General features: G+C 42.5%; 1 protein-coding gene across 3 annotated transcripts in view; it reads left to right on the forward strand.

Annotated features, from left to right (window-relative positions):
• CRACDL (CRACD like) overlaps positions 1-19,971 on the forward strand; it is a 67,686-nt gene that overhangs the window by 32,850 nt on the left and 14,865 nt on the right. For all 3 annotated transcript variants that reach the window (XM_083168560.1, XM_083168561.1, XM_083168559.1), the window contains 7 exons: positions 2,015-2,089; positions 3,863-4,031; positions 5,115-5,244; positions 8,333-8,482; positions 14,685-14,753; positions 16,220-16,444; positions 17,582-19,013. In XM_083168560.1, the coding sequence (XP_083024686.1) occupies positions 2,041-2,089; positions 3,863-4,031; positions 5,115-5,244; positions 8,333-8,482; positions 14,685-14,753; positions 16,220-16,444; positions 17,582-19,013 (2,224 nt within the window). In that variant the 5' untranslated portion in view covers positions 2,015-2,040. The remainder of the gene's footprint in view (positions 1-2,014; positions 2,090-3,862; positions 4,032-5,114; positions 5,245-8,332; positions 8,483-14,684; positions 14,754-16,219; positions 16,445-17,581; positions 19,014-19,971) is intronic.

The raw sequence follows: 19,971 nt of genomic DNA on the forward strand, positions 1-19,971 counted from the left end.
AAATATTTGAGCTTCTTTATAGTACAGGTTATCTGTTTCATAGATTACTTCACTACAGTTTATTGAGCAATGTTCTCAGTCATTTTTAGTAATATTTGTGACTGCTTATGCAGCACATAATCAACGCGGCATTCCAGCAGCAGCCCCCACACCGCATCAGGTGATACATTCCACGTGTATACAATCTTTGATTTATTGCACAGATGCAATCAAAATCTAATGATTGAATGCAATATCGCCCTAGTGTATGGGCGCCATAACAATAAATAAGGAATGTTACTGTGCTGTTTGTCCGTCATCACAAAATGTACTTTTGTCCCTAGTAACGGATGGCAGATGGAAACTGCAACAATTTAATAAAGGGTGATCCGATGATAATGTGCAACAATCACTGATTACATGCACACTGACACGGATATGAAGCACACGGTAGCCAGCCACCTTGTTGCTATAACCTGATGGTGTGTACAGTGTGTATTATTCTCCGCTGCTGAGATAAGCAGCGCGTTACTCCTCCCTAGTACAGCACATAGGTTTGATAGTGTTGGAGATAAATAGCTGCTAGTCTCAAGGTTGCTGTAATCTCTATGGACATGGTCCAGGTGTTACTTAGCAGTAGATGTTTATAAATAGCCACAAGGATATGGTACAGGTAAAGCAGAGAAGAGAGCAGCACTGCTTAGCATTTTAGCAGCTATCTCACAGGTGTCAGAGCTGATGCAAACCACGGAGTTAGCGATTGTCAAATCATACAAATGTCACAACAACCTCATTACTTAGGGGAATAAGTTTCATTTGTGTAAAAAAAACACAATCTTCTGTGTAGCTATGTTTACAGCTGTTCATGGTAACATTAAGTATCCAGCATAAAGCTGGGTACACACCAGGATGACAGGGGTCCGATCCCATCAATCTAGATCCAATTCCGACTGGTTGAATGTAGATTGTGTGATGATTGGGCCCTTTTCTGTCCTGGTGTGGACCGATACCGATCCGCGGGTCCGTCGGTCGTTCTTCAGATCCTACCTGCTGCAGGTAGGATCTAAAGAATGACCATACTCCCGGGTGCAGGTCGCCATCGGATCGGACCCATCGTGAGCGGGTCAAGGTGTGTACACACAATCGAAATGCCGTGCCATGCGAGTCCCGATACAATCTGATTGCATCGGGACTCGCATCGCATGGCATGAAGGAGAGAAGAGGAGAGGACAATACCTGTCACCAGGTGCCGGGCAGGGGCACAGATGGCAGGGTGCTGCGACACCCGGGGCCGCGGCACAGCAACAGCTTCCACCCGCTGTGCATACAGAGGCCACACACTGCACCCTCCTCTATACGGCGGATTTCCGGGTCACTGCGCATCAGCCCTGCAGCCCCAGGAGAAGCCCCTCTGGCCACCGGAGCTATGTGAGTATAAGGCACAAAGATTATATAATGCAGATCTGCACTATATAGTCTTGCCTGCCCTCACTATGTCGCTGCCGATTTGCGCTCACTTGGGAGCGCGCATCGGGCTTGCATGCCCTGACAAGTACACAATCGGCATGCGATATGGCTTCCGATGTGCACTATATCGGCAGCATCGGAAGCCATATCGCACCGTGTGTACACACCATCAGAAGAAACACTGATGACCCGCTCACGATGTGCATCGTGAGCGGGTCGTCCTGGTGTGTACCCCACATAAGATCTCAATGTATTGTTTATTTGTTGCCTGTAAAATGCAGGTGTCAAACTTGTCATATAATATGTACCAAATAAAGTTGTTGGGCTCACACTTTTACATTTCATTCAAATAACATCTCTGCTGAAGCAAAGATGTGGTATCACTGCAAAAATGTTGTCTGAGATTTCATCTCAGTAATGATCTTGGTAGACAGTTATATTGCATGCATGTTACGGATGCTTTGTGAAATTTCTGTTAACCCTGACTACTGATTGATGCTTACTGTACCAGTCGTAGGCTAACGTTTTGTGTGTTTTTACTATATTGTTGTTTTATGTTTTTTTTTAGGTTATTTGGTTTGGACGTAGCAAGAAATGGATTCCAAAGTGAGAGAAGTGGATAGCCTTGTAGATGATACATCAGGTAATTATTGTATGCTCCAGATAGTGGTACCGATTGATGGATCTACAGCAAGCATGTCCAAACTATGGCCCTTCAGTTGTTGTGATACTACACATCCCAGCATGCCTTGCCATGATTTTAGTATACCCTAATAGCAAAACTGTGGCAAAACATGATGGGACTTGTAGTTTCACAACAGCTGGAGGGCCATAGTTTGGACATGCCTGATCTACAGTGTCTAGATACATGGTCAATATGGTCAAAAGGTCAACATGAAAACAGGAGACACGTGAAAAGGGCAACATGAGCCAAGAAAGGGTACTTGTCGCACTAATTGGGGGTTTATGTTAACGTGTGAGCAATGACACAATTAAAAAAAAACCTCATGTCGACCTTTTCATGTGTCTACCTTTTCATGTGGACCTTTGCACCATGTCGACTTGTTTTCATGTTGACCTTTTGACCCAGTAGACCTATTGCATGTGTAACTTTTGGTGTCGACCTATTGACTGTCTACCTAATAATCTACATGCACAGAAAGGGCAGATTGTTCTGCAGATCTTGTATTTATCATGTAAGAACACAAGGTGGCAGCAAGCATCTGTACAGTATGTGTGTATGGGTACGGACCAGAGTGCAGCTGGTGATCCCTGCACTCCACCTCTGTCCTGTAGCACTATGCTGAACTCCAATGTGGCAGGATTGTACATGCATTTTAGATAGTCTCTTACCTAATCTGCAGTATTTCATTGCAATGGGAATGATCACAATGATACCAGTGGGATCTAGAGGACACATGGAATATTTATTTATGTAGTATGTATCAGAACAAGACTCAGAACTAGTAAATTGAATGCATTCTGCTGGAAAAGCACTGGTACCTCTCCAGCTGCACCTTGGAAGACAGTGAGGCTATTCCCCGCTGAGCATTGCAATAAGTGTCGGAATCCTAGTACAGTACTGTGTGATGCATTAACCAGTTTTAATCTGTAGCTGCAGAGTGATGACCTAATGTTAGCAGGCTCAGGTCACAGCCTTTATAGTGATGCTGTGTACACACGGTGAGGTTTGACATTCGATTTTGACTATATAGATTGCATGCAGATCGTATGCTGATTACACAGGTTTCTTACCTTGCGATCCCGATGCGCGCTCCCAGGACAGCGAAAATCTAAACCCAGATAGACAGTGCGGCAATGACTATATAGTGCAAATCTAATGCAGATTGTATGAATTGTATGTAAATAGTACAGAAATAGCAAAGATTGTATAGCAGTCAAATCTTAAGTCGAATAGCAAGGGAATCTCACCGTGTGTACACAGCATTCGCCCCCAATGGATTTTGTTTTGGCAAAAAAGATTACTAATTGGGAGTGTTGTTTTTCCTATCAAAACTGATGCTGTGTGTATATGTAATAATATATACTGTAGACATTGCTATGCCCAATGTGTATTTGAAGAAAATATGGGCAAAACATTTTTTATTTTCTACCCATATCCATGTTTTCTGATTTGGTGGATTGGTTTAAAAAGGCAGGCTGAAATGTTTTTGGAAACAAAGAGTCTTTATTCTAAAAGCAAGAAAGAAAGAAGTTGAAAATAGATTTATTATCCCATAGCCATGCTTGCCCAGCAGAGATTTCTGTATATCTAGTTTAGACATTGGATCTTTTTGTATGTCAGGGAACTAGAATGTCAAAAATGAAATAGTCCCTATGTGACTCTATGGAAAAGTCAGTATTGGATATCTCCAACATAAATGATCTGACATTGGGTTTTATTTTGTTTTTATAGCAAAAAAAAAATTTAAGTTTAAATCTTTTAAAAAATTATTTGGAATAAAGAAGAGGAAAGAGACGCTGCCACCATTGAGTAGTAGTGGGCTGAAGCAGAGCCAGTCTGCCAGTGACGTCACCCTCCCGGAGTCCATGCGTGTGGATTATGACTCAGAAGAGGACATTGAGTAAGTTGTGTTGGTGATCTCCCTGCTTGGCAGATGGTACTCCTTCCTTTATCTTATCTTTCCATTTTCTCCCCCATCATATGTATTTTTTTTTATTTCTCCAATTTTTTTATTTATTTCTAAACTTCCTGCTTCAACTTATTGCATCCTTCTCTCCCTTTTGCAACTCACACCTTAGAAAGCTCTCCTCTAACATTGCTTATAAATATATGTGTAGTAAGTAAAGATGGCCTATTGCAGAGCTGTACATAAATCAGAAGTTGGTGCATGGAAAAATGCTCAGTATACTAACCTGTATGCAGAGCTGTGTGTAGCATGTGATACGTCCTCCCCCTGTAATCATGCTTCAGTGTAACATAGAAACATAGAATTTGACGGCAGATAAGAACCACTTGGCCCATCTAATCTGCCCCTTTTTTAAACATGTTATCTCAAACCATATTTGATCCTTATTTTTTTGTAAGGATATCAAATAGTCACATCCATCCCTATGCTAGGTACAAGAGCTGAGTCAGATAATATTCACATGTGCTCAAGCCCAACTCTGCATACACTGCAATTGATATGCCCTCCTCTGAGACTCTCTTGATGTAAACGTATTTACATCTCTCCAGCATACAGGCAATTGAAATGCATACATCCCTGCTTCACTTCTACTTACGTATGCTCTATTTTGATTCTTGTGCTGTCCTAAAACACACAAGATATGCTCCGTCCCAGTAATGTTGATTTATCTCTGCATCATTGTACTTATCCTATGTAATAAAAGGATAACGCTGCTCCTTAAGCACTTAAACCAAGCTAAAGTTCTTTCCGGTTCACAAAAAGTGCCATTTGGGTGCCCAAACTGTAAAATATTTGCTCATTTCAAGTGAGTGGAAATGTTGGTGCCAGCAGTTTCTTGCCCAAACGGCAGAACAATTGAATTGCTGCCTGTGGGCGCCCCCAAACAACCATTGAATCGCCCCCTTAATGTCATATTTGAATAATCACCCTTGTACTTTATAATAAGCTACAGATCTCAGGAACAGATAGTAACATTCCACTTCAGATAAAGTAACCAGGTGGGTTATCTAATTACAGCGCTGTTGTGCTGGGAAGCAGGGCTGTTTCACATGACAGCATCTTCATTCCGGAGATTGTACAAGAGGCTGTGCGACCTGTACGTGTCTTCTCACAAGAGAATGTGTCCGACCACATCAAGGCCTTGCAGGTATTGCAAACAAATGTTTTGTAATTTGTGTCCTAGATAAGATTAATTTGCTTCATGTATTTCAACAAAAATTTTAATTATATGTATTTTACAAACTCCAGCTTCATTATTTCACTTACTTAAGCTGGGTACACATATGTACAATTTCATTTTTCTTGCGACCGTTCGATCGACCGAATACACGTTTGGCCGTCCAAAACATACGACCGTTCTGCGCGTACACATATGTACAATTTTACTTGCGACGTCCGATGTACTCCCGTCCAAACAATCGCAAGAAGAGAGACTGCTGTTTTAACTAATGTGTTTTTAATGCCTCACTACCCAACACTTTAGAGGCATCACTTTAAGACATTAATCAATGTTGAAGTTTTAATAGTGTGTTTATGGTGCTCTGCAAAGAGCTTCCAGCACACTCTATTAAAACTTCAACATTGATTAATGTCTTAAAGTGATGCCTCTAAAGTGTTGGGCAGTGAGGCATTAAAAACACATTAGTTAAAACAGCAGGCAAAGGGTTACAGGGTCTCTCATAATGCAGCATACCACCGTGCTTTGTCAAACTGTCAAGCATATCGATCGAACGTGCGTACACACTTCACTTTTGTTCCGATATGGAGCCGTCCTGTCGGATGAAATATTAAGCAGCAAAGAACCTTCGACCGACCGACCGTGGACGGCCAAGAGCGTTTTTGGCCGTTTATCGATCGCACAGCAGCAATTGGGACAGCGTACACACCTATACAATCGAACGACCGTTTGCCCCCAGATTGGAAGAACGGCCCGACGATTGTACATATGTGTACCCAGCTTTACACATGTGCAGTAAGAGTATGTGTTATCGAGCTATTTCAGGATATACTCCAGTACCTTCAGTACTTTTAATGACAGCAGTCATTGGTGGCAGGGCAAATAACTCCCATACAGGGCGTCAGGGATTATGTAATATTGTATCACTGTGCTACCCAATGTACTATATATGGAGGGCAGGACTTGGGAAAAATACTATTTTTAGAATATCAAAAGCTATTTAGAAAAATACATGTCACCTAAGAAAGGACACTGGGCTGATACGTGTAAAAGTAAATAAAAAAAATTAGCTTTTTACAGTCAAAGTCCCAGCAGGCCTTCCCCGCATACTGGGACTTGGCTAACCACAAGTCCCAGCATGCGGGGCATTATTGGGCCCCCTTGGACTTGTAGTTCACCAGTAAAAAGAATGTTCAAATAAAAACACACACACACACACTGAAAAGTATAACTTTAATACATTCACTAATTTTACACCAGCATACATTACCATTCCAGGCTCCAGCGGTGACTCTCTGCTGCAGCCTCACCCCGCACTGACAGGGTGGGTGAGCTAGCTTCCCTCGCACTGACTGCGGGGTGAGGTGGCTTCCTCTGCACTAATGACAGCATGGATCCCTTCTGTCATAGTGCTATAGAAGCATTTTTTTTTTTTTTTTACTTCTACAAATATGTAAGATGGAACTGATCTCACTGAACTGTGCAGGGTCCTGTCAAATCTGCCAGCCAGAACCTGGTTTATTTTTTATTTTTTTGGTAATGTTTACCAAAAATCGCACATTTGCGAGTTGTGTACTTTATATTGGAAAACACCTGGATGCGAATTGAAGTGGGATGCAATTTGTGCGTCAAAATGTGTGATTTTTGTCGCAATTCACACCCTATTAAATGTGCGCTTTTCGGAAAATGTGAGACTTTTTTTTAAACAAAAATCACACATGTCTAATAAATCACACCCTATTACATCTTGCCCCAGGTCTATGCAGAGCAGCCTTACATACAGTATGTAAAACAGAAAATATAAAACAAAAAATAAAAACATACGTACAGTATGTCACACATCGCACAGGAACTGGTCCTGTACGGTTGTCTATAGAATGAGGTTTGTGTGGAAAAGTATACAACTATTTAGAAGTTGTGGTTTACATCTGTGTGATGAAATCCAAAACTGATCTAAACCCAACCGGTAGGGTGGTATGGTGCCATTGTCCATACAGTACAATAATTGCAGGTGCTGAGACTTGCATACAAGAGAAGACATTTGCTTTTGACCAAAATTGAGATGTTGTTTTCAGCAGCGCTTGTTTTACTAAAGGTGCCTATACACGGTACAATATTTCCGTGCGTTTTGAACTAGACAGCATCGCACACAAATCGCATGTGATTTGCAAGTGATGCAATCCAAAGCTAGTTCAAAAAGCACTGGCTGCACAGACTGTATGTGCTGTGCGATGGGATGCCTGCAGGAGTGTGCATCGCATGGCACCCTTGCACCGTGTATGGGCACCTTAAGTTTTTCTCATCCCTTCCCATATTTCTCCAGCCCCCCCATTTTATCTTCCTATACTCTCCTTGTCTTTTTTTTTTCTCCCTTACTAATTGTTTATTCTTCCTACATTTATTTCCCTTCATCCGTGTTTGACCTCTTTGGGGGGAATTCAATTAACCGTTGTAGGTTATTGTGGGTTAATTGATCCCTCGGGCTATTAAATTAGTCCCCAAAGGCAGCCTGCAAACTGCACTCAACAGGGATTTCTTTTCATGTCTACACAACACAAAATTCCTTGATAAAAAGTCTGTTTTTGGGTGCCACAACTATGGATAGACCTAGGTCCAGGGCTCCAAAAAAAACAGATTAATATAAAGGGGGGAAAAAAGTCTCTCTGACTGAATAGTCCCAGGTATTAAAGCTTAAGGGGGATATTCAATGTTGGGTCTCGACTGTTGGGCTGGCCCGACAGCCGTGACCCTGTCCCGTTCTCGGTCTGCTCGACTGAGAGAAGTGGGCACAAGAAGCTGCCGGGAGCTCGTCAATTTCCGCCGTTCTCGGCAGAACGAGCCAGACTGCTTGTGAAGTCTGGCTCGTTCTGCCGAGATCCCTTGTTCAATGCTGTCAAGGAAGTATTGAATACCCCCGTCAGACTTACACCTCTTTTTCACCCCTGTTAAATGAATGGAGTACATTGAATATTCCCTTTCTCTTCTGTCTTGATCCAAAGTAAAAGGCAGTATTTGGAATGTAGGAATTGCATTAAAATTGCCAAAAACTCCATTTCAGTTAAAACTCCAGTCCAACATAAGAACAGGACCACCTCCATTTGGGCTCTTCAGTAAGCGGCCTGACGATACTGGGACTAGTTCTGAAGATGACGGACTACCGCACAGCCCTCCAGAGATCTCTCTTTTACATGAGGCCATTAAAACCAGGGCAAGTACTTTTACTAATTACTTCATGATAACCACACTTACAAATCGGGTGACCTAGTAATACAGTCTAAATGCAATATATTATGCTATCGCATATAGCCATTGTGTAGTCATTAAAAATGTATCATTTGGCAAGTATACCTTTTCAGGGCATAACTACCTAGTGCCCTAGTGAACTGATTTTGCAAGTTAATGTAAGGTTTTCATGTACTTAGCCAATCATGTTCACTGAACACCGGTTTTTGAGTATGTTAATGAGTATGTTTGTACAATGAGAACTGCATTGCAGACCCCCTGGCGCTCCATCTAGAAGTGTTGTTGTCTACTAATGGTTGTTAGCTAATGTGCAGAAAGGACCATAGAGGGAAAGTGGACTCTCTTGCTGGGGCACTCTACAAAGATCAAAAATACATAATATTTTATTTATTATCTAAATCATGCGCGTAACTACAATAGGTGCAAGGGGTGCCGCTGTGAAGGGGGCCCATCTTTGCTGTCTAACTAATATGTTTTACATACATTTATCACCATCAGTTGCTAAAGAGGGGGCCCTTACAAACTTGCTATGGGGCCTACGAATTTGTAGCTATGCCTCTGGGTAGGATACATATTTGACAAAGCATAAAAAATTTGTACGTGCGATATGTTACCAATTTGGTAACTTTTTTGTTCTGTTTTGATACAATTTCATCCCCAGACATTTTTGATACTGTAGCTAGGTGAAGCAGAAATACAGTGTCCGAGTTCTGAAATCTAAATTTGAACACAAAACGTATCAACCTCTGCTACAGGAGTCTCCCGTGTGTTAAGAGGAATAGACCTTTTAATTGTTTACTCCCAGGGAACACACCCTTTTGATTGTTTATTCCCAGTTTTAGGGGCTGAGTATATTTATAAAAAGCTCACCCCTAGAATCCAAATGGGAATTGGTAACATATTGCACGTACAATTTTTTTTATGTTTTGTCCGCTTTCCCTCTATGGTCCTTTCTGTATTCATGTTCGGACTCAGGGGAGCACCACCAACAAGTTAACCTGACCCATGAGATTGGGCCTACAAATTATTTTCAGTTGGTTTAAGGCTATTTAGGCCACACCCTCCACATCGGGGGACGATCATTCTGTAACACAACCCGGCGTGTAGGTTGCAAACCTGGTGCGGAATCCTTCTCTCTGAGGCCCTTATTCTGATCGGTGCGGCCGGAGCCGATTATGCGGCCAGGACCGTGCGTGCGAAACCCCGCCTTCCATACGGATCGCCAACTCCGTCCGTATGCGGTAAGAAGCTGTCCGAACGGACCGCACGTGTATTTTTCACGGAATACGCCTCCTCCATCTAAGGGAACCTCCCCCATCATTCGATGGTCGCAGACCATCGAATGCAGGACCGTGTGCTCCACCAGCACCCGCAACCTCAGACCACACGGACATTTTTCCGTGCAAAAGCAGGGATCTGGGCGGGCAGCTGACATCCGGCGATGTCATATGTCCGCCCCCTACACGTGCGTCACGGTCGCATTACCATACGTACGCCCAGCGTTTTCATGGGAACTCCCATGAAACGCGGGGCGTATGCATATGGTAATGAGCCCAAATAGCCATTCACGCCCCTCTCCACCCCCTGTTCGGAGTGTTCACATTTCATGCGGGATTTGGCCGTACGCCCCGCTCGCACATGCGCAGAGACGCCTCTGCACATGCGCAGACACAAAACATCGGCGGGCCGAACGCACGCGGATATATCCGCACCGATCAGAATAAGGGCCTGAGTTAGCTAATGTGCCCAGATATAAGAAGTGTTTCATGGCATGACTAGGAATCTTTTGAGATGGTTCCTTTGAAAATTATTTAATGTGTGGGAGTCTGATATTTTAAATAAACATTTTTACCATGTATTACTGTTTTTTATTTATTTTTTGTATTTTTTTGGGTTAACAATATTTTTTTTAAATAAGCTTCGTCATGTAACATTGAAATCACTTATATTTCAAAATAATAATACATGAACATATATAGCAAAAATACAGAACAGCATGTTTCATATAAAAGAAAAGGATGGCAATGGAATCAACGACACATTTAGTAAAATAAATTTGAAGCCAAGTTTAACAGAATTTAAATCAAAAGGAAATCGGCGGAATCATTAAAGAAAATTTGTGTTTCATACCACAAAGTGTTACAATAACATTGAGCTAGAACTTCTTTGGTAGGGATTGGCAGGACCTTTATGTACCTCTCCCAAGTTGCAAAAAAATGTTTTTATGGGTTTCCTTCTGAAGAGACGCCGCCAACCAATTCATATGAAAAATGTAAGAAGAGTTAAACATTTCAAATGGTGGTGGAGTACTTTGTATCCATACTGAAGATAGTTTTAAGGGCCACTGATTAAATTGCTAACAACAATGTTCAAACCTTTCTTTGAATTATAATATCTTAGGGTACAAGGCCAAAAATTGCCCGCTCAGCATTGCATAATTATCTAAATGATCAGTAGTAAAATTGCCAATCTCTCAGCCAAAATAAGGGCAGGCCCATAGACACGGATAAAGATCTGCAGAGGTTTGAGTACAATTAGGGTAAGAAGAGCTCTCCAGGATACCCATAAGGAATCCCTAGATGGTGAAATATACGAGCGGTGAAAAATATTAAGGCTGCAGGAAATGTATCTTCTATATAATAAGTTGAAGAGTCTGTGTGCGTGTGTGTGTGTGTGTGTGTGTGCGTGTCCGTCGCATTGCGGACACACCAAGGCACTCAGAGACACCAAATTCAGCAACAAGATACCTCTGGACCCGGTGGTGTGCACCTCGAAGCCGTTTTTGGGAAATTTCACTTAGAAATTTAAAAAACACCAAGTTGTAATTTTCCTTCATTGATGTTATGGGGAAAAGATCGATGATCTGGGAAACCGTTTGCGAAGGAACAACTCCACACCTGATTTCATTGCTGTCATTGAGTATGAATGACACATTCTAACATTATGGTGAAGGCTTTAAACAATTAGGAAATAATTGAGGATATACATAGACCACACAACACACACACATTGTACACGCACACACACACACAGTACACCACATACGCACACATAGCACACAACACACACATTTATACGTAGAGCACCTCACACACTTACACATTGGACAGATACACACACACACAACACACCACATGCAGTACAATAAAAATCCATACACACTACAACACACACCCAAAAACAGTACAACAAACACACAGAACACACACACTTAAACATTGCCAGGATACGCAAAGCACACTACACACACATATATATGTAGCACACATCACAAACTTACACATTCGGCAGATACACACAACACTCACAGTACAACACACACCCACATTCACTACGACACACACCCAAAAACAGTACAATACACAAAACACACACTTAAACATTGCACAGATACACACAGCACACTACACACACAGATTTATACATAGCACACCTTACGCACTTACACATAGGGCAGATACACACAACACACACACATAGCATACCTCTAACAGCACAACACACACCTACATTCACCACACACACCCAAAAAACAGTACGACACACACAAAACACACACTTAAACATTGCACAGATACACAAAGACACAACACACACATACTGTATATACGTAGCACACCTCACACACTTACGCATTGGACAGATATATACAATACAACACACACAACCACATACACTACAACACACACACAAAAACAGTACAACACACACAAACACACAGAACACATAAAAAATAATTTGCCGTTAATTTAACCGTCTGTATCGGCAAATAAAATCTGTACCTAATGTACCGTTTCTACTTTGTTCCCCATATCTGTCTCTCCAGTCCTCCAGCCTGTCACTGCGCTCCCCGGCCAGTTGCACTGAGAAATCTTTGTCCTGGCCAATGCACCCATTGATCAATAGAAAGTGGATACACTGCACTCACCCTGTTAGTCAGTTGGATATCAGGCACTGCTCTGCCTTAAGGGTTTCCCAGACTCTTTTGGTTCATAGATAATGTTTGGTCGATGGGCATGAGCGCTGCATGCATTTGTTTGAATGTTATGAGTGTAAGAAGTTGAAGAATAAGACTGAGATGAAGATTTGTCACGTTATAGTGTACAATTTACTCAATAAATCGTGAAAAAAATATGTGTACATAGAAGTACAGTACAATCAAGAAATGAAAGTAGACTTAAAAAATAAATTCTGATTCAAACTGATAATTGTTTGGATGGCAGTGGGTTGCGAAACAAATCTATAGGTGGAGGGGGTATGGATATTGTGGGCATAATTGGTGTTTGGTACAACTACAGGGGGTCCCCAGTTGATGAGAAATTCTCACTACAGTGTCACCGTAGGGGGATTTCCAATTGGGGTTCAGGTGGTCTTTTAGGGACCCCTTTACAATCCCGTTGGTCTCTTCTCCTGGAGCCTACGGTCTCCCTCAGTGATTGACTATCATTAAGGGAGACTGTAAGCTCAAGGAGAAGAGACCCACAGGATTGTAAAGGGTCCCTAAAAGACCACCTGGACCCCAATTGGGAATCCCCCTATGGTGACACTGTGACCGTGACACTGTAGTGAAAATCCCATCAATTGAGGGCCCCCTGTAGGTGTAACAAACACCAATTATGCCCACAATATCAATACCCCCACCTACAGATTTGTTTCACAACCCACCCCATCCAAACAATTATCAGTTTGAATCAGAACTTATTTTTTAATCCTACTTTCATTTCTTGATTGTACTTCTATGTACACTTACATTTTTTTCACAATTTATTGAGTAAATTGTATACTTTGTAACATGGCAATTCTTTTTCTCAGTCTTATTCTTCAACTTCTTAAACTCCAAACCTTATCAATGCATCCATTGATGATTGTGATGGCTGGATCAGTGGATTGGCCCGGCGGGTGTAGGGAAGAATTTGGCCCATTGCACCCATTCCCAGTGGTGCATTACAGTGGTGCGGATTGTGTGCGTTGCATCATGACATCATGTGGCCAGGCCCGCGGACCTGCTCCCACACTCAGGGGCTGCCCCACTGTTTGGTAGAGATGCTCGGTGCATGTGCTTTACAGATCCCCAGACCTCAGAGACTGCTGCAGGCAGGTTCGGTGAGGGGAGTGGCAGTGGCAGGGAGCAGTGAATTTTTAATTAATTATGGCGCCGTAAGTAACGCCCACCCCGGACCCCACGCACTCAGCGCCTGTAATTACACACCCTAGAAACTGTACCATTGAAAGTATAGAAATTGAGGTGTGGACATGTCCCTTTCTGATTTTGTACCGATTTCTGACCCTCAGATGTTTGAGGGTATGTCATAGGTGCTAAATCTCAGGAGTGGATGTGGAATTCATCAACACATACAAGTTTTCAACTCAGGAGCGTTGTGTTTCAAACAACAACACCACACCTGATTTCATTGCCATCATTGAGTATCAATGCGAACACATTCTAACATTATGGTGGAATCTATAACAAATTAAAATCTTAGGTCTTTGGCACAGCATACTGTAAGATGACATTTTTCAGCAATTTTGGAAAGAAAGAAACCCCAAGGTTTTCCCGGGCAACGCCGGGCGGGTCAGCTAGTTAATGGAATACAATAATATCTTCAAATAGATCATCCTTAGATAAAGAAGTGAAATGTTCAAACCACTGGGCCAGACCTGTTCACAAAGAGGAGTGTTCCACCTGGGAAATTTAGAATATGAAGATATTTCTCTCCTAAATAAGGAAGTTACCAATAATGAATTGTTTAGAAAATTATCCCATTGCCTTTCTGGGATTAGTAGAGACTTTGCTCACATGTTATTGAATAAAGGAAAAATCAGACACCTTATAAAAGATAATTTAGCAACAGCTTCAGTATATGGCATATGTTTGTAGGATCCAGAGTCAATAAGTTGACACACCTTCTCCCAGTTTAAAAAAAAACAAAACCTTTGAAGCAATAACAATTTTCTTGCAGTCATATTGGGTAGATGTATTGATCCTGGTGAAGTGATAAAGTAGAAGGTGATAACGCACCAGCCAATCAGCTCCTATCTGTCAAGTTTCAGGCTGGAGCTGATTGGCTGGTTCATTATCACCATCCACTTTATCACTTCACTAGGCTTAATACATCTGCCCCATTGTTAGGTATTTTTATATAATGGTTTTCTTTGTCATATTTCAGCTTTCTGACAAACACAGACATCACAGCTCTCTGAGCTTAGGGGGAACAGGCAGTGAAGATGATGACCAGGTAATTCATCCATTTAGCCACAAGCTTGATACTTGGTTGAAGTGGCCATTTGCTTCATTGGTGTGATGGTCATTTAATAACACAGAAATATTGCCACCTGCATTATTCCCTATTCAGGTGAGCTTAGCCTTTAGTAGCATCACATTGTACCCAACTGTCGGCACAGTAACGTCTGTCCCCAGACTAGACTTCTTCAGTCACGCTGATAGTGGCAAAGCTGTCAATAAATGAAAACTTAGAGATCACTAGTGATAGTGACTTTGAGTCTCTTGGCTGAATGATGTCTATTGTATGCAATCTCATAGTAAAGTGCCTTATGGGGCCTACACACAGTGAGATGCGTCTGAGCAATCTGGGCGATGCTAGATCGCTCAGAACGCTCAGCACACCGCAATGTGTCAGCGATATGTGCTGAGCGCTCTCACCGGAGAACACTGGCCCTGCCTGGCAATTAAGAGATTAATATCCAGCATGCTGGATATTAATTGCTGGTCTGTTAGCAATGCGCAGGGATGTGATGTACACCGCTATCGCTATGGCTCCTAAACCTGGAGCAATGTAGGGGCATTTTCAGAGCGATTGAGTTAGATTGCTTAGAAAATGCCCTAAAATTGCACTGTGTGTAGCGTTCCCCTTCCTATCCTGAGCTAACAGCTGATACATTAGCCTTGCTGGGCGCATTACTGTACATTTAGAAGCAGATGACAATACACAGGTGGTATCTCCCCCAGTCATTGTAGATCAGAATGTTATCTTCACCTTGGTATCTGAAGGCAGACAACATTTCTAAGTCATTCCTCTCAACTGTCCCTATTCCAGCAGTCCCATAGGCAGGGGTAGAAGGAGTTGGTTGGGTGGGGAGAGTCCGCTACCAGAAGGCATCTCAGAAGGGCGCTCATTGACTGCATTATTAGCCTAAAAAATGCAGGGCCACCATCAAGAGGGTGCTGCGGGCAAAGCTGTCCCTGGCACGGCCATTCTGACCGAGAGTGAAGGGTCCCGGGCCACTCATTCCACCCACCGCTCCCTCGACTGCCTGCGCTGAGCTACTGCCGCTGAAGCCAAGCCACTGCTTCTGGAGCACAGGCTTCTCCTTCTTCGTTCACCTACAGATGCTGATGGCCATTTAAAATGCGGCACCTTCTGGTGAGCCAAACAGAGCTCACGTACTGGCAGCCGCTCTGATTGGCTGCCAGGCCGTGACCCCCAATTTGCTTACAAGTTGGCACCCTATTTTAAATGACCGCTAGCATCCGGAGGTGGAGGAGAAGACTGCGCTGCCGGAGCAGTGGGATTCAGCTGGAGCCGTGCAGAGCTGGGAGGTAAGTGAGAGGGGGGGCCGGGACCAGAAATCAGTACTGGGCCCCACAATTTCTAGTGGCAGCCCTGTGTGTAGGCCCCATTAGTCTACAAAATAGATTTACTTAATAGGAAATTTTGAAATGCTCTTATTTTACCAATTTTAGATCTCAGCAGAAATATCATCAAGACCTTTGTCTCCAGATGAAAATGAGTTGAGAGATGCACATAAAGGTCTCTCTGAGAAAAGAGACGGCACCAGACTCTCACCATCAGCGGATTTCAGCAGTCCTGCTCAGAGTTCTACCTTTTTGGACAATTCTGCTGCTAGACATAGGCTTTCAGTGAGGCCTAGAAATCAGAGGACAAGCACGTCTAGGAGGCCTTCTACGGTAATCCACTAACCCACTGATTTCCTCATGCTGGTGTTCATACTGGAATGTCATTTTAATGCTGGATTGTTCTCAGTTAACCATTTTTTTTCTGCCATTATATATTGTTACAAACAACTACAGGTTGAGTATCCCTTATCCAAATATCCATTATCCAAACTATTCCGAAAACCATACATTACAGAATGTGAGGCAGCCTTGTGAGTCCACTAAACCCCGTCTGGCCACCATCCATTCCGCAGCATGTGTTCGCACGCACTGGCTGTGAATGGATGTTTTACATAAACATCCATTTGCAGCCTGCGAGGGCACACCCACATTATTCGATGGTCGCCAACTATCGAATGATGTGGCAGGCACTTGCACATGAAAGGTTGCTTAGAGCAACCTTAGGTGTGCTTGTGCACTCTGAAGGAAGTGGGCGGGCAGCTGACCACCGGTGATGTCAGCTGCCCGCCCCCCGCTTCATCGGCCCATGAAATGCGGGGCTTTCCCATATGCAACTTAGTCAGTCCGCCGCCCCCCCACCCGCACACTTGGGTGCGTGCGCCTAGTGTACAAAATGACCCACCACGATGCCCACCATCAATGCCCTTGAGAAGATTAACCAGAATAAGTACCTTTGTTCTGAACTCGGTATGGATAGAAAGATTAAGGTCTTGGCAAGTGTGAAGAAAAGGTGCATGGGTGCTAAATCAGGGGAGGCAGCTAATATAAGTGAGTGGTAGAAGAATTGCTGCAGAAGGATTTCTGAAGACACAAATCCAGAGTCTCTTTAAGATCTTTAAAGCTTGTCTTTCAATTGCAATGTGTCCTCCAAAAGCATGCAGTCCAAGACGACTTTCTGAGTATACATAATGCCTAATGAATATAGAAGGTGAATACATCCCTAAACATCTGTTATAACCGTACATTTGACACTTTATTCATTCAATAACCGGTAACTACCATGTAATAATCAAGAACTGTATAAAATAAACAAAAATCAACTTATACAATTAAAAATTACAATTCCATTGCTAGAAATATGTAAATAATTATTTATACTAAAGCTTGTTACCAATCTATTGTGGCCTAATATTCCTGTGTTTTGGCTACTGTTTCATAGTAGCATAACATGTTTTTTTTTTTTCTCAGACACTACTGGAAGACACATTGCCTGACCTGACCTGTATGGAAGAGGAAGATGTTGCATCATATACATTAGAACAGGCGACTGTTGATTCTGTATCCATAGAGACTCCTGATAAAAGTGATGATCTCCATCTGCCCAATGTTGACAGCCTAAATGCAAGCTCTACTCCACCATTGAACTTAGAAGAAGACAAAGAAGTGTCTTCGGAGATCATGGCAGATAAATCACAAACTCTTCCGGAAGTAGTGCAAGACAGGACGCCTGAACTGACCATAGTCACCGCAGTAAGTTTGCAGTCCGAAAATGTTACACATGCTTCAAATCCAGCATCAGATGGTAAGAACAATGATCATAATGAATTGGTGAGTCAGCCAAGTAGGAGAACGAGTGTTACCTCTGGTAACGTGACTGCCATAGAAAAAGAGGTCTACCCCATAACACATTCTGCCAGAGATGAAAAACTCTTAGTTAGGGAGAACAAGATACAAGGTGAAGTTAATGACAAGCCATCTAATGCACAGGAGACAGCTGTGCCAGTATCAAGGGCTGCTCCTCTCGGACATTCCCAGGAGTCATTAGTTACTAGAAGAAGACTTATTCAGAATACCACTGAACCACCTCTATCTGATAAAGAAAATAACCAGCTTGGGAATGCAGAGAAGAAATCAGACAAGTCACCCACAGAAACTGGTGCACAAAGAAAGTTTTCTGTATCCTCAGCCTGGGAAAGGCCTCGGACTGGCAGCTTTTCATTAAAATCAAATGCAGAGGGCGATGCTCTGAAAAACACTAAGTGGTCTGTCATTAAACCAGGTATGTCTAAAACTGAGACATGGAAAGAGGAATCCAAAACTGCTACTGCACATACTGAAAGCAAACCCACAGGTAGGAAAAAGGAGACCTTGGCTGACCCTCAGAGCATGCCTACCATAGACAAGGCAGTCTCTAGTAACGTTACACCGAACCTGAGTGCCGCGCCGGCTACCTCTGATTTATCTGTGGTTACTGACTTACAAACAGATACTGAAGACAAGAACCCTTTTTTTGTAAAGCTAAGATCCACATCTCTGTCCTTGCGATACAGGGATGGCATAAGCCCAACATCAAGCACAGTGAAGAGACATAGTGCGGAGTTTAAACAGGAAAAAGCAGGGTATGTGCCATTCTCAAAGGATGAATTAAATGAAGGAGGACACGCAGAGCACAGCTCAAAAATGGAGAAAAATAAATGTAAAATAGATGTAGCTGAAGTGCCCCAAGCAAGACCATCACTGCCCAAAAAGCCCGTTTTGCAAAATATTACAGTTGCAGACAATAACACCAATAAAGAAGCAGCAGACAGTGCATCCAGTCAGGAGAAGAAATTAAAATCTTCTGAGGCCAAGATTGAAAAGAAAGTTCCAGAGAGAAGACCCAGTTTGCACAAAACTAATGGTAAGATACTTGCCGCCCTCTATTGAGATGGTTTGGTTCCAGGCGAAGTTACCTTACACAACGTCACATATTATCCTGCACACCTCTAAGGGATGCCAGACAAAAAGAGATGATATACTTCACTTGTCAGGGTTAAATGCCATTGGACGGCACATCGTATATAACCCAACTATATCTCTCTTCTGGAATTCTCTTTTTGTTATAGTTATTGTGAAAGTTAGCATAGTTGATAGAGTGGCCCGACACAGTATCCATTTCCATGCACACATGAGTGTACGGGTATAGAGGAAGCTACTTGGATGCATTTGACATACATATTTACTGGCTTTAAAAATTGTGTTGTTGCCAGTGGGTAACCAGCTAATGAGGCAGTCAGTAGCATGGGTATTCAATTCAGATATCCTCAGTAGGTGCAATAGTACTAAACATTACAGTGCTTGGGGATTATTATTATTATTATTTTTTAAAGCTTTAGTTAACCCTTTGAGTGCCAAGTAATTTGTCAAAATTGATGTGAAACTCGGCATGCAAACATTGTTATTCATCATAATGACCTGTAATGTTTACCTTTTATATAGGGTTTTTATACATTTTTTTTACATTTTTATGTGAATGTATATAACAGATGTGAGCGATGCTGGCATTTTTAGTGGCTATTTTGAACATCTCTCACATAGATGTTGGCACTCAAAGGGTTAAAGCATTGTGACGGCATGTGCCTCATGCAGCTGAATAGGTAGGCACACCCCTTATTGCAATGCGTCTGTATAAAGGCAGTCAGATGTACTGTTCACTACAGCTCCATCAAGAGGGGCTGCCTTGTGAAGATTGTATGTAAGTCACGCAATGCAATGTAGTTTGCCTGAAGTGTTCCATTTCTAACCCTATCATTTAACACTATCAGCAGGATAAAGGACCTTATTTTGCAGCCTTACGAGTCCCTCAGACGCCGCTGCAC

This window comes from Crinia signifera, chromosome 2 (assembly GCF_055691185.1).
Source record: "Crinia signifera chromosome 2, ASM5569118v1, whole genome shotgun sequence".
Lineage (NCBI taxonomy): Eukaryota > Metazoa > Chordata > Amphibia > Anura > Myobatrachidae > Crinia > Crinia signifera.